The 24,418-nt window shown below is 44.4% G+C and overlaps 1 protein-coding gene across 1 annotated transcript; it reads left to right on the forward strand.

Annotated features, from left to right (window-relative positions):
• The first annotated feature begins 333 nt into the window (after nt 1-333).
• LOC107223111 lies at nt 334-22,753 on the forward strand. Its single transcript, XM_015662694.2, has 2 exons — nt 334-1,386; nt 19,311-22,753. The coding sequence occupies exons 1-2, from the start codon at nt 1,318-1,320 to the stop codon at nt 20,700-20,702; spliced, it is 1,461 nt and encodes a 486-aa protein (XP_015518180.2). The 5' UTR covers nt 334-1,317; the 3' UTR covers nt 20,703-22,753.
• Nucleotides 22,754-24,418: the final 1,665 nt, after the last annotated feature.

A 24,418-nucleotide genomic window follows, 5' to 3' on the forward strand; every position in this document is an offset into this window, starting at 1 on the left:
TTGCAGCATTGGAAATGGTTTCGTAATTTTTTCGCCAACGGTGCCGGTTAACGATCACCACAACCAGCTACAAACGGTGACAGACCGGAAAAACCCACCGAGCTGTGTCATTGCTACCGAAATGATGTGTCCCGTTGACCAGTAACACGGTGTAGCGGTAATTGATCAACGATCCAAAGGGTAGAGAGAAAAGAGAAGAAGGTTGACTCAAAGCCGCGTCCGTTCGCTAAATGCAGTGGAGAAGCGAGCAGGAGGTGTTCGCATCACACACGCACACACGTATATATATATATATATATCCTCGTGCGAAAGATCGTAACCTCTAGTCTCCGGAGAACCGCACCACCGTTCACCAGTCAGTCTCTAGACTTGGAACTCGGCTCGCCTGAAGTGTAATCAGGGTCATTCGAAGCCAGCGACTCGTCGTTCTTCTTCGATGCGGTGAAATCGTTCGCCCCGCAAGTTCGATTGGGTTTGAAAATCGTTGGATCGACAGGACCTGACAAGAGGGTTGAGCTTCGACGAGTTCCGGTGCTTTTCTCTCGCCTATCATCCTCCGAGGATCAGTCGCCTCCGCGGTAGCTCCGGACCACGCGGAGAGAAAGAGAGCCGGTGATAGCCAGGGAAAGAGAGCGAGGGAAGTAACTTGCCAAGGTGGATCAACCGTGGGGCAGACGTAGATTGTGGAGCTGGTAGAAGCCGCCGAGAACCGCGGCGCCGTGGGCCTTCGCAGCTGTGACCCGCTGTCAGTTGTCCGAGCCCTGTGCTACGGTTAGGACCGCTCACAACCAATCACCACTTCCACTGTCACCATCGGCCACTCGGGGATCATCCAGAGCTGGCCTACTCCGGTCCCTGCTCCGATTTGTGTCGTCCTCAAAGTGCGTTTCGGTTAACGATAGATCGGGGACATCGGCAGTCGATGAGTTGAACGAGACTGGAGAAAGAGGAAGAAGAAAATTGGGGAAGGGGTCAGGTTGCCGTCTTCTCCCCACCAGAAGCGTTTTTCAACATGAAGTTTTACATTCTTGTCGGTGGCTCCGTGAAAAACGCGTTTTAGTCGAGAGACGAGGATCCTTTGAGAGGCTGCTAATTTTACTTTCTTTCGTTCTTTCTTTTATTCTTTTTTTTTTTTTTTACCTCTCATCGAAGGGTACTGCCTGCGACGTGCGTTGTTTTTTGTTCAGTGATTGTACGCGCCAAAGTGATTATTCGATCGATTGTGCGGCATCGTTCACACGCGCGGAAAAGCGGACGGTCGCAGAATGATCTGAAGGATCTGAGAGGAGGCGGTGATTAGTGCGAAGTTGCGGAGAAATGGCAGGAAGAAGAGTGTCCTTCGGTCAACATCCTTCGGGGGCTATCGCTACGGCTCTTGTCCTTCTGGTGAGTTCGAATTCAATCAGATTTGCCAACCAGTTCTAAGCTTCAGCTCCTAAGTCGCTAAATGGCGAGGTACCGTTCAACCAGTTGAACTGAAAAAAGAGCACATGATTGTTTTTTTTTTTTTTCTTTCATACACCACGTGTCAAAATCCAACGTTACGAATAAATTACACACACAGCAGTGACCAGTCACGAAGCAGGTTGTTGACAAGCCGTGTGCGCACTGCCTGGTCACACTTCATTGAAACTGTTCTCTAAAAGTGCGAGGTGATAGTTATCGAACTGGTTGTTGGCACTCACCTGTCCCTGTTTCGTAAAATTGAAATAAAGAAGAATATTGTAGAAAAAAATATGAAAAGCTTGTATTTGCTTGAAGAAAAAGTATTCTTCAGAAATTTTTAAATCCTGAACTTTTCCCGTCAGATCCTCGAAGACTGTGTTATTCAAAACCGTTGAAAACTGGATTTTAATCATCCAGAAGCTGACCGTTTTAAAGGTGAGAAAAATATTTAAAACACGAGGCGCAGGGAGGAATATGCAAACCTATCCGTAACATCCGCTCTGCGCACTGTTTGCGTTATAAGGTGGCTTGAGTCGAGGACAAAACGAGCCGTGTTGCGTCCTTTGGCCGGCAGTCACTACTGGCGTATATCTATGAACACTGTGTACATAGAAGTAGGAGCGACCGACTGCACTTAATCCTCAGACGAATGCAACTCTCTTAAGCAAGTCGCAATCGTTATCTGAAAAACCGATCGAGTCGTTCTCCGTTGGTCTCGATGTCTGGTACGATTGCGTTTTCAAAATTAAGGTCTTCTAAGGATACCTAAAAGCAAAAAAACGTTACGGACTGTCTGAATTGATTTTGGCAAATTGACTGTCGTAGCTTCTAAATTTGGAAGTTGGCCGTGATTCTCTTTCTCTTGGGTAAAAAGTCTCGTATCGTGTTGTGTATTCAGAATAAATCTGATTCAATTTATATTCGATAGAATTAGTCTTAAAGATTTTAACAGAATTCAATCATCTGAATTATTTCTATCTTAGAATATACTATTTTCTTCGACAAGTTGAAAAATCGGAGTATTTAAAAAATAGATCAAAGCTTCTCTATGTGACTTTAACGATTCGCTGACGACTGTTATGAAAAAGTGAAACAATTTTCAGCAAACCTGAACGTCGGTAAATTGCGTTCTTCCGGAAGATTATAAAAAAAAAAACAAAAAATTGAAAAAAAAACGCCACTATTAATCGGTGAAGAAATCCACAGGGAAAAAATATTTTAAATCGAATAACCGTGTCATTCGATTCGCTCGCATAAATTCCAGAGAAAACGGAATGCACCTTAAGGTACGGATACATATGGAGTTGAAAGAAGAAAGATTTGTGGAATTTAACGATCGCGTTGATCTTGGCCGTCGTGGAATATAAGTACACGTCGGCGCTCATTAAACGATAATTACTCGCCGGCACGAAGAGGCTCGCGAACAACGATGAGGAATCCATTTTTAGACACAACCGAAGGAGCTTAATTATATAGGAAAGCAGGTATAGATTAAAAGATCGGCCGGTGCCGCCTCGTTGAATTGATAATCACCAGCTTTAACGACAATGAAGTTGTTAATAATTAACTTACACGAATGTTAAACGGCTGGAATGAAGTTTCGTCGGGTTGAAAATTTACCGTGAAATTATCCACACGTACATCTCCGTAAATGAAATCACAATAGCATCCCTCGTCAAACGTAAGAATGCCACGCGATTCTTAGACATCACTTATCGCCCCGCGATCAAAATTCAATCAACGAATCGTCCCTCGTAAATTAAACACACCGTACAGCCGCCCGAGGCGAATAACGCGCGTGAAAGATGTAGAAAAATCAGGAAGCTGCGAGGCTACGTCAGACGTCGAATACGAGCGCGTTAATTAAGAGATTGCAAAGATATACCGGTCTTCGCGGCCTTGCACCCTACGCTTCCTAATTTGAACACACAGAACCCATAAGAATCTCTGCTGCCCGAGTTTCCCCGCTCGATCACTCCGGATTAAGACGCCTCGAGAGATCTTTGATCCGCAAAAAATAGAGAGAGACCGAGAGTCTCGAGTAAAACCTGCTTCGCCTACTCGTCTCGTGTTTTGGCGTCAACCGCTCGCGAATCCCGGCTGCAGATCGCGTAACGCGTAATTGCCGATTAGGATCGACGGCTGCGATCGCGATCTACGGTAATTTCGACGCATGAACCAAGGTGGTGCATCCGATAGCGAGAAACGCGGTGAAGCAATCATTGAGCGTGCAATTTTTATCTTACAAATACCGTAAGCCGCCTTACTTTGGCTTCTAATTCCCCGCGATAGACGACCTTCGCCAAATCGCCCCAGGGTACGTTCACCCGCGCAATATACGACACGTATCCACACCAGAGATTGCCCGTGCAATAACCGCCAAACACCTGACAGCCCAATGCAGCAAATCAGCCTAATCGACACAAGGTAGAGATAATGATAAACTCTCTCCCTCTCTCTCTTCACGCAGTACTGCAGCTCCAATTTGATCGCCGCACCATCGATTTCGTGGATTCGTTGAAACTGCGCGATTTTTATTTTTATTTGCCTTTGTTTATGTTTATACCGGTAACAGGATGTACCGATTAATTTGACGAGCAAAGAAAATGAGAAGTTGCGTCAAGGTTAAGGGCTTATGAATGTCCTTGCAGTTTACCGATCGTGAAAAGATTGTCAAAATTATTGTTCCATCGAACGAGTTGAGTAAAGTTTGGAAAATGTTTTCAAAGGATTTTGAAATATGTCAATTAGAGAATAATATCATTCACTGCGATTGGCTTTCTCTTCGAGAATAAAACTAATTCAAATCGTGATTTTGCGTTTCTCGCAATCGTCAATCGCGGGATTACTGATATTAAACAAACCTACCTCAACTTGATTCCATATCGCAGCTGACGGCATAATAAACCGGTAAATAAACGATGTCCAACCTGACCAAGGAGGAAATCAAAGCCGCGCGTAAATCTCTCAGTCATTGGACAGTGAGCTCCGCAAGGAACCGAGATTCCGAGTCCGCGACCACACCTAATAAACGAGAAGCGACACGAGGATCAGGCGCGTGGGTGGCTCGGTAATTTTCATTTATTTCCAGGATGACGCCCGCATCCTTTTCGGTCCAGGCCGCGGATCTGATGGCTTGTTACCGATGTCGGTGCACCATTTGCGTTTAGTTATTGCCCGTTCCGAAGCGATTACGAGTACAGGCGCTAAGCTGCGATCGCGGTTAACCGATAGCGTGGGCCTGGCTCGACTCGAATGGCCTCGATTCTCCGTCCCGTCCAACGACACTTTATACCAACCTCGGCTATCAAACACGTAGAAATGTAATGTCACACCGAGCCGCTTGGCGGAAATTACGATGGTTGAAATCTCACCGTGACCCGGGGGAAGAGCCTTATAACCTTTTCTCGAACGTAGTCCCGATACAGCGCGCAACTTCACTCACTTTTCACGCTTCGTAATACGACTGACGAATTTTTGTACGTAATAATCTTACCAGAGTACAATGTGACAGATATAATTACAAGGATGTTCGCTTGTCATCCGGTATACGTTCCGTTTAATCGCAATTCTAGGGTTTTGTATCATTTTTTTTTACAAGTTTTTGTACCAAACCACGAACATGTAACATCGATTACCGCTCTGGGGTTTACTTGATGATTCTCGAATTATTATGTAAATAGTTTTGGTTTAATAAACTAAATAAATAAATTTATATACTTGCTGGGAAGGTTGGTTTATTCACCAATGTCACTTGTTGGTTTGAACGGGAATTCACGAGATGTAAAAACGGCTGTTAGAGCTTCTTCTGTGAAATCCTTCGTATTATACGATTAAAACTGACGCAAATCGATTTTTAAGCGACGAATGGATTTCCTCTGAACTCCACTCAGAGGCCGAAATGTATGAATCATAAAGCTATGCGATCGAGATACGGTTCCGACTAGAATATACAACTGCTTTTACTTTCACTGTCTCGAACCATGAGCGATATACACGTTGCATCAAAGGTGGCTGCAGATCAGCTGTTGCAATTCAAGAATGCCATTGTTGAGAGATTCCAGGTCACGAGATTTTCACGCCGAAAAATATACACCTATATATGTACAGCCTTGTGTAATTCTCCGCTTGCTTCTGATAGAACTACGAATTTAAGAACGCGATTCCGCTACGCGGGGCAGTGTGAATAAAGAAAAAGAGAAAGAGAGAAAGAGAGAGAGAGAGAGAGAGAGAGAGAGAGAGAGAGAGAGAAGATGATGAATGCGGTGCGACGAAAAGACAGGTAGTTTCTACACGCAGCAAATAAATCAGGCGGAACCACGATGCGCCGTAAGTTCGTCTCGCTTAAGTCCCGCCTGTAAATCATTCCTGCTTTGGAATATACTAGGAGGAGGTAAGATAAGGAGGAAAAATAAGAGGAAAAAAGATATTCGCGACAGAGATGCGCGCGAGATGTTCCGCGGCTAACAACAATGAGCGAGCCTTAGACCGCAAGCATGTCTCAACAAATAAGGGACTCGAGTGGATGCGCCGGGCAAATAAAGCTCAGCGTCGTGTCGAGCTTGCGAAAAAACAACGCGAATACGAGCTCCGATGCTATCCGTCATTCTAACACCTCGACAACCACCAAGATCGGCGCTGCTATTTTCGTCGAGCGGAACGTCAGGCTCTTAGTCAGGATTAGCGAAAATTGACATAGAATGGTGAAAATTTGTCTTGAACGCCTATTTGCGACAAAAGTTCTTGACATTTTTTAAAGGAATTTTAGGAAGATAGCTTCAATCTAATCAGAATTAAAGTTCTGCATTCTTAATAGAATAGAGATGGAATAATGCGTTACTCACCTGCAGGAGTAGATTATTCGATTTTGAGATAATATTCGGAGCTTCATATTCGATTTCAACTCGTAGACGAGCTTTTTAAAATTTCTCAGGTTTGAAAACCGCTCGACTTATCTCACTATCTGCATAAATCGATGAAAGTGATTTTTTTTTCCAAATTTTGATCCGAGTTGAGAATTTTTATCTTTTATTTGTTATCTATCTCTCTCTCTCTCTCTCCGAGTAACCTGACGCAAGAGCCTCGAGCGCGTTTAAACGTCGACATCATCATCCGCAGCCGTGTAGAATAATTCCGGGTGTCAACAATGTCTTGCCATATACGAATAAATAATTGACGAGTAAATATCGTCGATCAGTAACGTTTTGTACGGCATACCTGCGGAGAGTACGAAACGTTTCGAAGGACGCGCGGAAGTGTCTGATGTATAATAATGGGCGGTGTGATTTTATTGACATTTAAATATAATTATCGCGGCCAACTGGAGTTGATCGCAGCTGAACCGAAATCGTAGAAATTTGTCAAATACGGAGAGTAATTAACCGTCGGGAGAAAAAGGATGAAAAAACATCGCGTTGTCTTCTCCGCGCGTATTTTTACACGCAATTATTATCGGATTAATTGACTAGGAAACGAGACAGACAAGTTGAAAAATTGTCCCATTAGAAGTCCTGTAAATGTTGCGACCGAAGCAAACCGAGCAGACGCGCATTTGCTGGCGCGGGATTGAAATTCGGAATTTGAAAAGTTCCGAAAGCGCCAAATTCCGACTTCTTTTTTGGTGGCAAAACCTGAAGTAAAGAAACCAAACTTTGCCGAAACCCGACACTCAAATTTCCGAAAGGATAAAATGTCAAAAGGGCGTAACTCTGACAAGTCAATGTTTCGAAACTGCGGAAGTGAGAAAATGTAAAAATCTGAAACATCGAAATTCCGAATAAACGAAGATTTTTAATTCTGTGAATTTCAGGCTCTGCAAAGTTTCACCACTTTGGATTTTCGAAGTTTTTACGATCGGAATCTTGGTCATTTTAATACTTGGTTTTCTTGATTTTTCACACCCACTCGTTGGGTAAATTACGTTGCGTAAGTATATAAACCTCATTTTTCGGCATTTTACTCAATCGTAACTTGAATTTTCGTAATCTTGTACTTCGGAACTTGGACCATTCGAAACTTTCTTGTTTCGTGAAAGTTTGATTTTCGTACTTTAAGTTTCGCCATCAAATAATTCGGAATTTTTCTAATTTGTGCCCCGACTTGCAGTGGAAGGACGAAAAAAAATTCCACGCTTTATGTCATTGCACGCACAGCGGGCGTAGGTATCGCGTTTAACGCACCGCCGCCGACTCATTAAAGTCGTATTAGGCGGCCGGTCTACGATTAATGCACTCGTCATTATATCTTCCGTTAGCCGATTCCATCCCAGAGAGCGTAAAAGTCTCGCGTGGCCGACTGCAGAGGCCGAGGCACCGCGTATTATATTCACTTCCCTGGATGATCGATGATCGCGGTGGAACTCGGACATAAACCATACCGAGAATCGCTGTCGTCGTAGAATAAATCTCCTCGTACGAGGTATATCTTTGAGAAATTTGCGGAAGAATTGAATTCCTGCTCGCAGTTTCTCTGCCAATGGATCGAGCGTTCGAATTTATTTTTAGCGGCCATACAGCCGGCTTGTTTCAATCGCGTCATCTCTAAACCGCAGGGAAACAACCGACTCGCCATTTCTGATCGGTGTTGGTAACCTGTTTAGGATATACGCACGAACAATCGGACGATCTAGACGGAACTGTGGATCTTGTTTTAAACGCCGGGGAATTCAATCCGGGGAACTCCCAATAACGTATTTCAGGATCTATACGACGGAAATTTCTGTATCAGCATAGATCTCAAGAATTTTCAAACTAATTCATTTTCTCTAATTTTACATTCTCTAATTATGTTCATCATGTTTCAATTTATTTCATAGGGGTAAATTTCGTTGCTCATTCATTTTATTATGCTTACGAATATTGAAAAAATTATGTCAACGATAGAAATTAGAAAAAAACAAAAAAAAAATCAAGACTGAAAATTGAGAAAGTATCCTACAAATGAGGTTCTCTGCATTCCTTTTGCACGTTTAAAAATCCGGGTGCATTTTCGAATTCGCATGTAAGTTCATAAATTTTGAACATTGTAGTTTTAAACTGTGCAGAATCAAAAACCTGCTGCTTCCAGCGAAATGAATTCTTCAAGTTTGTAAATTGCACGAAATTAACCTCAATTTCAGGAACAGGATAAATACCGACAGTCGAGGCTGACTGAGATTGACTGAGAATTTCTCGCTATAATTTTCATTCCCAACTTTAGAGCGACGCTTCTTACGACGTTTGATATGCGACCGCGAATTTTCGCTCGCTAGATTCGTTGACTTGAGATGCAAAACAAGTGCAAGCATTGAATCGCCGTTATCAAGGGTCGTTTCGGCCTAACATCCGGTCCGGGGAACGAGTCACTTCCCGTTTTGCGACGGGGCGTCCCACTTGACGCGTCCGATTTCCCGTCATTGAGCAATTAACTCGTCACTGAAATAAATTGAGCCGTTCATCCGAGCGTGTCGAGTGGCTGTAGTACAATAACATTGTGAACTCGTCGGTGAAAGATGATCGGTGGGATTATCGCCTCCGAGAATCGAGCCGACTTGAGGTCGCCCGATCGGTTTCGAACGGCGCCTTTTGCCGACCGGGTGATCGTCGAAAAAAATACGGCTAACAATTTTGCCCGACTGGAAAAGAGAGAGACTGCCGTAGAAACTTGACGCCGGATCGTAAAGCATCGGATCAGACCAATTCATTCGAGGATTTTACCAAAGCACCTTGTGCGAGTCTTCGAATCCGGCTTGATAAGCTCACGCCTGTCAGCGCTTGCGGGCTTTATTTCTGGGGATTTATCATACACGATGGTCATTGGGCGGGATGTTTAAGCGCCTCTTTTCAGACGTTATTTCACGATCGCACAACGATGCACCCTCAGAAAAGCTAATGACTCGTAATAAATCTGCGCGTTCCTTAACTAGTATTATAAGAGGTGGGGAAAGAAAAAAAGAAAAAAAAGGAAAAAGGAGCGAAATCGTCCTCTGCGTGGATGACAACGGCCACGGATCGGAGCTTAATGTAGTGGCGATTCTGAGCGTAGCCGTGGCGGTGATAAAACCGTTCACCCGGGAGGTCTCAACCGGTGCACAGCATCGTTGTGAGAACTCCGAAGCCGGACCGAGGGGATCGGTAAAAGAAAATAATACACCGCTATAAATAGGACTGAGCTTATCGCTTCTGGAGTCTATGTATAGCTAACGATGCGAACGGCTGGGAAGATGCCGGGGGAGTTTCTACCGCCGGTTTTGCGAATGGCGTACGTTTCGCGTACCCCGTTAAAACATTCTCCCGTAAATACCGGTGAAGAAAATACCCTCGCGATAATCCTCGAGTCCCATGGATTCCTTGGATCAGATTGGCTCGTTGGGTAAAAAATTTTGCGAATAGCCACGATTTTATAGGCATATAAAATCGTTGGAGAAGCAAAATCGATACCAAGTCACACAGAAGTGAAAAAAGGAAACGTTGCGATCGGTTTTGAAAAATCGGTCTCATCATGCCTGCGTTGCGTACAACGTTCGGCGTGCAGAGACGATCTACTTTCGATTGTGCTTTTACGTACGATCGTTTTACCGATGTTCGTGAAAGTGATCGAACGAATGAATCGTACGCTCGAAAAACAGGCTGCAATTAAAAATCGTAACCGTAGATCGAATTCTTTTTTCGTCCTTTTGAGCATGTGAAAGTGACAGGCTGTCAGAGCTGAAATTGGCATTTTGGGGTTGTATCCTGACCTGCCGATGATTACGAGGATAATTGCATTTCCTCGAAGCGGAGTTTTTTTGCGCGATCGGTAATTCGCTGGTCAGCTAAATTCGGTAGTAGCGGAGAAAAGAAGATGCAAAAAAAAGAAAAAAAACACCCGTCGAAATTACGCGAGGCTCCGCGGTCCTGTGCGTCATATCCGAGCTCGTAAGAGAGACGTTTAAACGGAGGCCGGATCAGGGTGTAAGAGCCTAGGGACGACCCGTGGCGTCCTTGCGAGGCCTTCTGAATATATGACGCAAGTCTCGGAGAGCTCGACCCGACCGGTCGTAAAGCTTTTCGTCGGAGTTCCAGGAGTCATCGCCTAGGCTCCGTTCTCCGCGGATTCTCGTACGAGATCGGCAAGGTCGAGGTGACTAAAAACCGTGAAATACGTACCAGGGGGACGGTGAATCGTCCTTTATGCCGAGTGCATCCTGGCCGAGTCAGGACGGAGCTTACGAGCCTTGACCGTGGTGTTTATGGCTCTTGGATCCGCGTGGTTACGTCGCGTACGCCGCGTTGCGGGACGCGATTTCCCCGGCCGAAGGTCGCGACGGTCCCCGTTTTTCACTCCGAAGACTCGCTGAGCCGAGCCGAGCACTTACGGAAGGTTTATCGGTCTCGCCCTACGGCTTAATTGCCTCGGCTTGCCGCAGCTTCAACAGTCGTGAGGATACCTCAATTTGACACAAGTCCCATTCCCCGGGGTTGGATCGCTGTTTTTTCTTCTCGATCGATGTCGCCTCGACGATACGCCGGGAACTTTTTTTTTTAACCTCGCCTTCACCCCGCGTTGCAGATACTTCAGACCAGACCCTTCGAGCGCCTCGCGCAGCTAATCGGCAACAGGTTCAACCTTTCCCATAAAAATGATATCTTGGAGCGATTAGAACCTGAAACTCCTCGATGGATATCAGACGTGCGGCAGTCTCTAATGGCGCGATCCCTTCGAGATAAGTCTGACCATTGAACGGAAATTTATGATGGTATCGATTTGGGAACCCGCTGCCTCGGCTCTTTGCGATTTTTCTTCTCGTTTCCCTCCTCGAAGAGGATCTCTGACGTCTCGAGCCTCGGAGAATCGCCGATTGCGAGTTATTCGAGCGCTCAGCGAGTTCGCCCGAGGCCCGATTACACGTCGGGACCGAAGTCGTCGAATGAAGAAACCATCGAGCCGGTTACTCGGCAGCTGGCAACCAACCGACGGCATTGAACGACCTTCACGCATCGGGTCCCTGCACTGTGGTACCAGGAAGAGCGAGCAGAGCGCAGGCGGATTTCGCCCGCAACGACGATCCCGAGAGTAGTTGGAGTCGGGTTTTTATCCCGCGGGACATCTCCGACTCACGCGGGAAAATTGCGGAAAAATTGTCGGACCGATATTCTCAGCTTTTGTCCGGCAGCTTCAGGTTCCGAGAACCAAGTTGCGTGACTCTCGTTGCTCGGGTAAAACGTACGTGCCGGATACCCTCCTCGTTCAAAGTCGCGACGCAATCGAGAGGCGACGATCTGTTAATTAGCGAGTACCTGTGCGATTTTTCAGAAATTTCCTTCTTTAGATACCACAGATCGCCTCTGAGTAATGGGTTTCGCTACCGAGTCGCTTTACACCGCGATTCATCTCCGCGCTTATGCCTCGTCGAAGGCCAATTTTTTTACCCCAATCATTAATGAAAAGAAACGAGCGCGACGTATTCTATTATATTTTATACTAAAAGTGGTGATTGCACTACGTTACGAGTCAAAAAAAAAAAAAATAAAAAATTAAGTACCATCTTCCAAATTTCCTATCTATTTATTTATTTGTACTTTTCGCTTAATAAGAATATATACCTATTTTTTTTCTAGAACGTACTATTTTTTATAACAGGACCCGGGGACTGATCGCATCTCATGCAATTACCTATAATTCGGATTAACCGTGATTTCACCTATCCGTGGATTGTATTTGTAGGCATAAAATGAGAATCGTTACAAAAGTTATTGACGAGTACCTCAAAAACAAGAACTGATATCGTGTACCGCTCTAATTGTAGCAATTTCCTTGCGTTAAGTTCCGCAGAAGCTCGCGCAAGAAAGTATGAAGCTTCCTTAATAAATTACAAGGCCTCGTCGATACTTTAACTACCCACGTTTATACGCGAACCGCGTACTTTTATTCACGACATGCAGACGCGCAAAAACCGCCGTCACTCGATCCGGGGCGACTTTTACATTCTTTCGCGTCCCTCAGCCTTCGGCGATCATCAGACGTGCGAAAAAAAGCACCGTACGCCTTTCGTCTACATATTTTGAATATGTGAAAATGTGAATTCGCCGTAATTTAACAATTATTCTGTCACCGACATCGAATCATCGCAATAATTGAAGAAGAATAATACTCGACGACCGTTCGGTAAATTTTTCGGGAAACATTAATTAATCAAGTTTTAATGTAATTAATCCATCATGTATTAATGAAATAAAAATCGGGAGAAATTGTCGATAATTTCTAGAATCGTACCTTTTTCAGCGTCGAAAATTTCACTGCTCAGCAATCGTTGGGACTCGATGTTCGATGCATCCGGGTGTCGCTTTGTGGTCGTTGAAGCTGTTAGGTGAAGAGATAAGAGCTTGAACACACGGTGTTTCCACTTATATCCCACGGTACTCTGGTAGACGGTGCCGTGTTAATTATGATTTATCAACGATCCGTGAGGCGTCGCGACGCCTACCTCTTCAAATACCCGCAGCCGGCCCTCCTCTCCCTCTGGATCTTGAATCGTATCTTCCCATTTCGCGACAACAACTCAGTCCCGTATCTGATTGGAGCTATTTTCAGCCAGCGAGCAGGAAATACGCACCTTTCTGCATCGGGCGGACCGCATTTCGATTAAGACTTCGATCCGTAGGCTGCAGCGCGTGTCCTCGTCCGTCTCTCTTGGAAATTCCAAAGCATCCGTGTGGCAAGTCGGGCAATTAAGGATGCAGAAATAACACAAATTATCTACTCAAATTGCGGCGCTGCAGGCGATAAACTGTTTAAGTGCAACAGACAGGGATATCCTTGCAGGATGTGAGCAGCTTCTACCGAGCTTTAACGTTTCATTAGCTCATTTTCGATCGAGGATGACGATTTCGAAGAATAATAAAGGACGATTTTTTCCCACGGTTACACACAAGGCAATTTTCAACTCTGTGTTATATTTTACAGATACAAAGCTTTCGATTTCATTCGAGTAAAAATATTTCGACGTCAAAATTTCAACGCTCTAAAAACAATTATCCGTAATATCTGAAATTCGGCATTCGTAAAATGGAAAGTTTTTCCGATATATGAATTTCTAAGGTACGCAGAAGTAAGAATTTCTCTAAGAGGATAGGAAGAAGATGCATTGTGCTCAGGTTTCGAGCGGAATGAGAAGCACGAATATCGCGCTCCGGCCTACGAATGAGCCTTTCACATAACTGAGCGTAAATGCCAAGTCGTACGGGTTTGTTCTCGACTCTGTAAGAGAGAAGAGTCCTCCGCGCCCTCGCCGGCAAGGCCATAGTCCCATTTTACTACCTGCCAACAGACAACGAATAGTTATTCGTCACCTTGTGTCGGCGGATAGGATGCGATTATTGCCCACACAAAGTCACGAAGCCTCTCGGCATTACGCCGCTGGTTTTCCCCACGGAACGAGATTCGCTCCAGAAAAGCTAGAAGCATTTTTTATAATTTGTGCTTGCGATTGGATTCGTCTCTTCGATCATTTTCCGGCCCGAAAGATCTTCGGTCACGAAAAGCTCGGCTGCGAGTCTTCCGCTTTGCAGGACACGCACGTCTGGGCTTGCAAATATTTGGAATTTCCTCCCGCCGAGACATTTTCAAGGATTCCCAGACCGTGGCCGACGTTCGCCGTTTCAAGCTGACTGCACGACAGGCTTTCTCCCACGATCCTGAAACCTTTCGACCGAGCTGAAAGGTTGCTCAAGAGTCTCAGCGCATGCAGGCACATATAATACTCGGATCGACGCGTCGTCACCCGCTTTTCGCGAAATCCAGAAAGAAACGTCGGAATCGGATTCACGACCCACGGAAGATGGGACCGAGTCCACCGTTCCGCGATTTTTGATCTATGATATATAGTTCGTTGATTATCCTAGCGGGAATTCCGTCCGATCCGCTATTTATTGGCAGCAGTGACTTGATTAACCTCCCGGTGAATCGACGACGAAACGCTTCGCGTTCGGCAAAAAGGGAATAACGGTGACCGAGCCGCTCGATCTCCTCATCGATCTTTCGACGAGCTGTAACGTACCTTCGGCAATTCGACCTTTGCACGTGCCTCCGATATAAATCCGATTTTCCTGATATTCTCGCCTCGAGAATCGCGGCTTCCGCAACGCTATTCTGGCACCCGAAGAAGCGATACGCGTTATCGGATTGCCCAATGGGCCAGAGGCCCCGGCGTGAATCGGGCCCAGTCGCACCTTCCTACGCAACGCCGAATCAACGACCGGACAACCGTTGTGAATTGTTTGTTGATCGAGGCCTCGAGAGGCACGCAACCTTCAAAGTTAGTGCTGCTTGGCTTAGGAGAAAGTTAGGTAACTATCGCGGGCAAAAAACGGTAATTGGTATGGGTCCGTGTAAATGTTTGAGCCTATTTTCAGACGCGGGCAAAGATCGTTCTCGACCCTTTCGGACATTTCTTTTTACTTATCGGTAGTCAAAATGAATTCGATACTCGGTACTGAAGCCTCGATATCGAAAAACAACGTTATCAAATCAAAATCAAACGTCTTTATAATTTCTCGGACAAGATCCATCGTCGTTTTTCAAAAACCAAAAATTCAACGTACCACAAATTTTACCTGGAGCACTCAAACGAGGTGCAGAAATTTGCGGAATCCAGAACAAAAAAAAAGACTCTTTGAAAATACGTGTAAAAAATTCCGTGAGTAAGAATTCTAAAAAAACGATACGAAGAAATTGAATGCCCGAGTCTCGTACCATGAGAAGACAATTTAAACATTATTCGCGTTGCTTCTCATATTATATCCGATGGCGCGTCCCTGCGCATTTCGCGATCGTTTGATAAGGAGGATTCGCTTTCGCTTCCTGACAAAAATCTCATCGACGTTAAGCAGAGGGCTAAGAATACTTGTACAAACAAATACGCTCGCCGGTTGAATACGTTGGCCGAAAGTGAAACTGGCCGAGTGTCCGGATACGCTGCTCGACGTTGTGGTCCTCTTGTTGCGCAGGTCGTTACCCACCAGGTCGCATATCCGAAACCCGAATAACATTGATATTGCCGTACGTACGAGACGTTGCTTTGCACCCACGCGGAAAGAAGCTGCTAAATAACGAAAGGCGCGATGCACAAACACCGAACTGCGAACGGAATCTGCTGACCTGAATTCCTCAGCTTTTACTTTCGCGGGACGGAAAATAAAGAGAATAAAAAAAACAACGAAGAAGACCGAGAACAAGGACGAGGTTTCGGATGATCGGATAAAATTCGTCAACAAAATTTTTCGAATTCTCGCCCACGGTGATCCATGCCCGTGTTTGTCACTTCAACGTGTTTTGATTTCGTTTCATAATTTTCATCTCGCTTATTAGGCGGCAGGCGCGTGGCTCGTGTGGGATTACATATTCGGAATTCAGTGTACGTCATTATTAATATGTCAGGCAGGAACAGCTTGGAATTTCTTGAGAACTTCCATTCCTCCACCTTTTCTTTTCCTTTCTGTTTTTTTTTCTTTTTTTTTTTTCTCGTCGCTTGGTTTATACTCCGATCTCGCACCTATACATGTAAGACGATTTTGCACCGAGTGGGTGCGGATTCTTTCCAAGTTATCCAACGCGCGTGTTGATGCAGTTTCTCAAGCTTATAAGTTACGTCAAAAATTCGCGCATCCCGTATTCTTATTAAAGTGCCAGACGCGTCACCTTGCTTACGTAATCGGCATCTTCTTTCTTATACATGTTATACTCGTAATACCTACTCGTAGATATAAGCGATGAAAGTTAGCTTCGGTTAATTGATGAGGGCCTGATTCAATTTTTTGGCATCGCTACCGCACCGACTCTTTCCTTTTCTTTGCTTTTCTTTTCTTTTCTACCTCTCAATGTCTCAATATCATGCACTTTCTCAAATAGAATACTATAAATGATCTGATTATTCAGACACATCAAGTTTCAGTTCACTTGTGACTGTTATTGTTGACGTCGAAGAAAATCTTGATAACTTATTATAAAAGTAATAATTTATTTTCTGAATCTGTAATTATTTTTTTTCTATACAAGAAACCGGTTTGAAATTTGAATTTGTATTTAAATTAATTCCTGAATTTTTAGCAAGAAAAATTTATCTCACGGTATGGATTGTTTCTTTTACATCTTTTTTTTCACTATTCATGATTCTTAGATAAACGGTTATAAATCACTGCATAATCGTTATATTAACTCATTAAAATTATTCAAAGTTTGATTTTGTTGCGTTATTTAATTTCAAAAAAAAAAACCGATGACGTATAGGGTGATTAGGGTGGAATTGTACATTACAATCAGACGCGGGTACGTCTGCGATCTGAGTGATGAAAAACAGCTGATAATGAGTTTCGAAAAAAAAAGAGAGAAAAACGTTTAAAGCATGAAAAAGTGTATCACCCGGAATTTCCTACACACGTATCGATTATTATGCACAGATATTATTATTAGCACTGTCAATAAGATTGTGGGAGGACAGAATATTCATATAAGGTATACGCTGTCCGTATACGCGTTGACATAAAAATTGGCACTGGTAGAAAAAGGCCGTAATTAAGTATTATAATCCAATACGACTCGCCTATTTCTTAACTGCCGCTGATTGCCGGTTTCCTATATCAAATATTTTTTTTAACGACATTCCGCATACTTACGAACAGATATACGTATAACGTACCGTGTTACATACGTGCGTATACGTACGTGCACAAATTGAAATACCTCGGGAGGTATCGACGTACTTCGCCACACCCAACGACGACCTTGCTCTCTCGATCCCTCTTTCTTTTTCTCTTCCTCCTCCCCCCATTATTGCAAATTCCATAGAACCTGATACATCACGGGATTTCAAACTCGAATGACACGAGCATGTATCTTGTACATTGGATCGGTAACTCGGGCAGGAGCAGAGCTTGCAACCTTGGTTTCGCAAAAAGAAAAAAAAAAAGAGGACAAAGAAATGAAACTGCTCTTCAAAAACGCTATTTTGCTAAGCTTGTTCCGTTCCTCACTAAATTTATCGAACAACATAAAGTAAAAGCTTTTGCGAAATTCTGTGATATTGGACCGTCTCACGATGAGTCGAGACAAAAAACTTGGAAAGATCCACAAACTGACGTAGAATAATTTTATCCGAAAAAAGAGTCGTTAACGACTTCGCCAGCAGAAATTGTTCGTTCTATAGACCGTAAATCACAGCGACTTTGTAAAATTTGAAATAAAATTTTTTTACGACGGTTTTATGCAGCGTCTAGTCAGGCCAAGGATGAAGGAGATAAATAGAGAAAGGATAGTCCTACGGCCGGGATTGCAGACCAGAATTCTGCAATTCGAGTTGACGATGAGGTGTAACGGTAACCTGCGCACACATACAGCGTATGCAACAGGAATATCTGCGAACCCGGGTGAGAGTTGGCGCGAGTATGAATAACCGCGTGGCATTTTAATACCCTTTGTAGTCCTGAAATTAACGGCAATCGGGTGGCCGCATCGCGGAGCCGGTTCTAATAAAGTCCGAGGATACAAATTGTCGGGAAGGATCGAGTCGACTGGCGTAAATCGGCGCCATCAGCTACGGGATGAATGTGGCTTAACTTCGTTGCGTCGGAGACGCGTCCGGGGCACTCCTGTCTATTGTTGATCACACCGAAGGCATGCGGTCTGACGTACCAGTTATACCCGATGTCGTATTGAAGTTCTAAAATTGGTCCGAGGCCTTAGTTCCGCTTGCCTACGCCAAACCTTGGACTCCGTTGATCGCCGACGGCTGAACTTCCTCCTCGGGTCAAGATCCAGGCTTTCTGGTCGTTCGCTCGGCCCGAAAACCATTTTTTTCCGTCTTTGATGGATGCTTGAACTGGACGAATGTTGCACCTTTGATCACTCGTGGTGTAAATTTGAACCATGGATAGTTTGGACGACGGTTTATGGTGCTGTAATCCGAGTTGCGCCGGGCGAGGCTGAAATGCTACAGGGTCGATAGTGCGGAAGGTGATCAAACTAGTTTTGATCGAAGTTGGTGTAAAGTACGAGATTTGCTGATGAAGCTAGTCTTCGTCAACTAGTGGAACGGTTTAGGTACGTAACGAATGAACAAGCAGAAATCAAGGTCGGTAAAAAACGTCGTGATCCATTAGGAAGGATCATTGAAAGAAAGAAGAGATTAGCTGCGCGTTAAGGCCAAGGCTGGTCCAGCCTCCTCGATGTTCGATTATGTGACGATCTTATCGGTAATTTAAACAGAAGCGTTTTCAGCCAGCTCTAAAGCCAAGAGCTCTTGTTCTTCGTCCCGTGATGCTTCTCCTTTTTTTCTGCTCTACCATAGGAGTTGACACGCAGATTAACAAGACGCACTGCGTATTCAAGCGAGTGATCATCGCTCCGCAGATTCGACCATGATGATTGGCACGGTAGCGGATACGTGGCGAATTGGACCATTGTTTGCAAATTGATAGTTAACTCGGGATGCGTAATTGCATTCATATCAGTTCCAGTCGCGTAGGTGTTCGCAACAATTGTCATAACTGCGGAGGGGCACAAAGATACTTATGCACAGTGGTGTCACACCGAGCAGACGAAACGGCTTATCCCGTTGCTCAATTTTCTTTCAGAGACACATTCTGTTCTCCTACCACCCGCTGATCTGATCCTAATTCCAGCAACTCTTCTTTGAGATCTGAAGAGACACAGTTTCAGCTACATTATAACGTATTATTAAGTATACCGATGACACTATCAAAGATGACGGTTCTAAATCCGGCGAAACTGGTCCGCGTGGACTACCGTCGAACAGTTTTTGTAGATTCAAACAGTACTGGTCCACAGAAGTCCCAATCACATGTTCCGTACGGTAAATATCTATTCAACAACAATCCATCCCTATGTTCCAGGTTTTCCTCCAAGCGACGTTGGTTTGGAAAGAGAGTACATCAGCTCCGGGTAGACGAGACGACGTTCTGGCAGGAACGGAGTTCCTCTCAGTCTTCATAAACGGAGCGATGGCGCAGCCGCCGATAAGACGTCGAGGTTCTCGTCGAGGCGGTACAACGACGGACAACGTGGCGGCGGAATCGCAGCGTCAGGAGGCGTCGATATACAGGATATCTCGAACGTCGCGAACTTCGAGCGCAGCGCCGCCACGGCGGGAGGATGAAAACGAATCCCGGGTTTCCCCGATAAGCCAAAAGTCCGTCGAGAGTTCGGCGAGCCTTACGTCGCTGCTGGACAACCTCTCGACGGCGAGCGAGATCGGCTCGATGCTGACACCCAGGTCGGAGCCGGTCAGCCAAAAGGTGATCGGGGTCAGTGTGACCTCGACGGTCGAAGCGACCCCGTACAAGGTCAGAGTGGAGCACCACGTCGACGACGAGATGACGACCGCGAGTCGAACGGCCCCGACGACGACCCCGGTCACCTTCGTAACCCCCCTCCCCGCCCTGACGGCCGCCGACGAGCTGAGCAACATCGTCTCCGAGTCCAACCGCAGCGAGTTCTCCGTCGACGAGGGCGCCCCGCGAACCAGCTGGCGCCTACGACCCAGAACCACGACTCCCAGGACTCGCGGCTCGCGGCCCTCCCACCGCCACCACCGCAAGGAGGCGAGCGAGTCCGTCGAGGCGACGGGGCCCGACGGCAAGGCCCCTCACCCCCAGGGCCGCAAGGCCGGCCGGCACTACCAGACGCTCCTCTTCACCCAGCACCCTTCGCGGCTCTACGCGGAGGCTGAACCGGCGCGGGTCTATTCGGAGCCTGCGCGGGTCTACTCGGAGCCGGCAAAGGTCTACTCCGAGCCGGCGAAGGTCTACGGAGAACCGGAGCGGGTCTACTCCGAGCCTTCGAAGGTCTACTCGGAGCCCGCGAAGGTATACTCCGAGCCTGCGAAGGTCTACTCCGAGCCGGCGAGGGTCTACGGAGAACCGGCGAAGGTCTACGGGCCTGACGGACGCCCCGTTAAGCCTTCCGACGAGCCGGAGGAGCAGAATTACGAGGTTGACGAGGCCGTCAGCGTCGGGAGTAACGGCAACGTCCACGGACTGCAGGCCGTCACTGAACCCTCGGGACCCCAGGAACCCGACGATGGTCACAAGGTCGGCTACGTCGTCGAGGGGAGGAATTACCGCAGGTACAGGGTCGAGGAACGCACACCCGACGGATTCATCGTAGGCGAATACGGCGTCGTCAGTCACGACGACGGATCGCTGAGAGGCGTTCGATACACCGCCGACAGCAGTATCAATCCTCAGCTCATTCATGAAACTCTTATGAAGTTTCTCGCTCTCTAGGCGATACTTGGGATTGTCGATTTTTGTTTATTTTTTTCCAAGTTTTTATCGATCATGCTTGATAAAAAAATCTTACAATAGCAAACGAAATCAGAGATGAATGCAATAATTGGACGGTCAAATTTGCACCGTTTGCTAATCGTAAATAACAGACTCGGATTTACTCATCCCTTAAAAATCTAGTAGAAATCTAACATCGGAACTCAAAATTTGAAATTTGAATCTTCCGTTAAGCCTGATCGATCGGAATTCTTCAGGTACGTTATGTTTTGTCATGTTTGAAACTGCGAGCCCACGAACCTCGCGGATATTCAAATTCTGTAAATGAAAAAAAAAAAAAGAAAAAAACGGAGAACAAAAAACTTTGTGCCGAATCTTTAGCGAGTTCTTTGCTGATCTTGCCAACTCAACTGCCTCACCCTAATTTTAAGTTTATACATATAATAGATTCTACACCCGTCCATTGACGTGGAATGAATCGGAGTCTTTTTGCTTCTTGTGATTTAGCGATCGAGGCGGTTCTCGTATTAGCGATTAGAATTATTTATGTGCCAGCCGCGTCTGTAATCGCTGCAAAAATTAGACAAAGGAAATGTACGAATGAAAAGAAATTAAAAAAAAAACAAAAAAAAAGAATAAAAAAATACGAGGAGGTGTGAATACCGTCATTCTAGTAGGCCTTCTAGTATTTTCAACCAATACGAAATTGACTATTGATAATTGCAAGAATCTGACATTCGTATCCAAACCGCAAAACCCAAACCTCTCGCGATTATGAATAATTGCTCATTTTCTACGTGCGTGCGTTTTTTTTTTATCCTATTTTTTTTCCTACTCGCTCACGAGCAGTCAATATAATCGTGCATCGATGGATATAATATATACATGTATGGGTACGTGGATAACATAAGTTGTATGGATACAGAAGATTGCTAAAAAATAGCAAATGTTAGATTAAAGAAAAATCCTGCTTCCTCGAATTTTAATCGTAAAATGATTTGCTCACGACGGAAAATCTTTTGCACATTTCATAATTTCAATTTACATGGATATAATAAGGACGTATTTAGTAACGTATTATTATTAATAAATGAATTCACCATCAGCTAACTTGAACAAGACATTGTTTTTTTTTTTTTTTTTTTTACGTAGTTATTCTTAGGAATATTTTCACCGCATTTCATATATTGCCTTAAAGCGGTGTAATTATTTAATTGGTTGATTATTTATGATGAAAAAGAAAACGTACGAATATAATTAAAATAGTTTTGTGAGATGGTCAATATTGCATCGAAGTTGTGGTAATACTGCACGAAATTAAAAAATGTGCGATGTAATGTACTTTTCTTGTAATTCTAATCTGATTGAAAAAAAAACGATAAATAATAAAGTAAAAAATCACCGAGCACTCACCCTGCAAACTGACGATCTACGAATATTGACAGTCTCTCGAAACTCGTACGGCGGTTAAGGCTTCTGTGACGAAGAAGTTTCCCCGATGGATTGATCGGCGGTAGCCAGAGCCCTGAGAATTTAAGCGTGTAATTTATCCTGAAGAATAATAATCTAGGTAAACTAGATTAATTAACGACGGGCCTCGCTACTGTGGATCCGAACAAACTTGTCACGGCAGCAATTCCGCAGCCCTCCCCTCTCCCATCTAGCTCGTATACGGTTAACTAATTTAAGGATGTCACACAATATGTTATAAAAATTTCAAACAACGTACGTCGTGTAATCGAAATATCTCAATAATCGAATAATAAAGTCTCTTCGATAATATTGTAAGGATAATTATCTAGAAGCGTAGTTTAATTTGACGTAATAAATTGTAAGAGCAATACATTCTCGCATAAATCACTTGTAGTCTTGTGTTATCACTATAAATTATAAGTAGTCTATTTTATCGTATATAATTACCTCATTCGTTGAGACAGTTCCTCTTGCGGTTCGGATGATGACCATGTGACCAGCGCCCTCAAAACTATAAACAAAAAAAAATAAATAAATAAAACAAAGTACTCACCTCACTGATTTCACCACATTTTTTTTCACCCTTTACATTAAATCTGCTTGTGAGATTCAAAAGAGTGAAAATCAGCAAACGAATGGAACAATTGGGGTTTTGTGTCGCATTGATCACTGCGAAAACTGAATAATGCTCATTTTTGTACCGCACATATATTATACGTAGCATGTAATTATTGTGAACGGTTTTAAGCTCCGCATATACGGTATCGTATATAGTCGCAGTATACGACGTTGTACGTGTACCAAGTTGAAACCGAGATATAGTTTTATAAGCGACACTTTTATATGCAATATATAATACGAGTAAAACGTACAGTGTAGGTAATATTTACTGTCAAATCTATACATATATGTTGTAACGATAATACGATATAGTGCTGTGCCTTGGCCATTATTCAGATGCCGTTTTACAATAAACTCATTGTCGTATAAATAAATATGAGAAATTATTACACACACCCTGCAAATATCCTCCGTTATATCCTCGCCTTTGTGACTCTGCTGATCGGAAATCAGGCCACGGTCCTTTTTCCGGTGGGAATCGCGGAGAAAAACTTTCCACGATCCGTAGGTCCGCGTAATTTGGTCAAGGGAGTCCGCTGACCAGTTGGAATATCAGTCCCACGATCAACAATCCGATTTCCGATGAAAATTATCATCCCAAGAGGGCGATAACAATTTCGCCCAGCCTTTGAACCGCCTCTCATTCCGCGCGTAGTCTCATCATTTATACGATTTTGACCGAGCAATGAATTTCACGATAATCGTAATTGAAGCTGATAATTGCCTCGAGTTTTTATCGTTGTATGCACTTTGTTCGATAATTTACTCGTACTCAAGATCACGATCATTCGCGTGAGCTTGAATCGATGTTATCTTCTTGCGGCAGAGTTGATGAGTAAAAAAAAAAAGGAGAAAAGAATCGGAGAAAATAGGTGAAAAAAATAAAAAAATAAAGAACGAGAGGGAAAGAAACAGGCAGCGAAATTACCAATCCAGCAATCGTTTCGATAATCTACGAATGTGCAGCGACGCGTTAAGCCGAGTTGTTACGATTACATTTTTCTTCGCCTTTTTTTTCTCCAAATTTCTCTCCTCTTCGTTCCGATCCTTGCGCAATCGGCCCGCTCGTATACACCCGGCAACACATTAAATTGCATTACATTATCCACTCGCGTAGAAGTCGTTCAAGAAGTCGATTCTACTTAAAAGCAGCCTGAAAACGATTGTCGGTTGCACAACTTTCACAATGAGGCGCTGGCTGCTCACACTGATCGTCACTATCTCACGTGTTTTCTTGCCCGACGATGATCTCTGCTGCAACAAATTCAAACCACCGAGAATCACGGACTCGAGTTGCCGGCACTAATCGGTCAACGAATATCAGCAGCTCTCGGATCCTCGTCCGAATTCCTAGATCACGAATTCTTGTCGTGGAAAAACTTTTCCTCTTCATTTTTCAAGCTTCTATACGAGACTTGAAAGTAATCGATTAATTCGATTTGAAAGGTTTTGTTTGATGTTTGATTTTCACACTTCGGTTAAAATCGAATCTGAATTCCTTCAAAGATACGAGACAAAGATGACAAGTGGAAAAATTGGCGATCGAAGAAACGCGGTTGTTTCAATTATATTCCAGGACCTCGAATGGCAAATAAAAAGCAAACAAAAAAATAAAAACCCAC

The sequence above is a fragment of the Neodiprion lecontei genome, chromosome 1, assembly GCF_021901455.1.
Source record: "Neodiprion lecontei isolate iyNeoLeco1 chromosome 1, iyNeoLeco1.1, whole genome shotgun sequence".
NCBI lineage: Eukaryota > Metazoa > Arthropoda > Insecta > Hymenoptera > Diprionidae > Neodiprion > Neodiprion lecontei.

Coding starts and splice junctions, on each gene's coding strand:
- LOC107223111 (XM_015662694.2), top strand. CDS start 1,318: ATGGCAGGAAGAAGAGTGTCCTTCGGTCAACATCCTTCGGGGGCTATC. Junction 1,387..19,310: donor CTACGGCTCTTGTCCTTCTG/GTGAGTTCGAAT, acceptor CCTATGTTCCAG/GTTTTCCTCCAAGCGACGTT.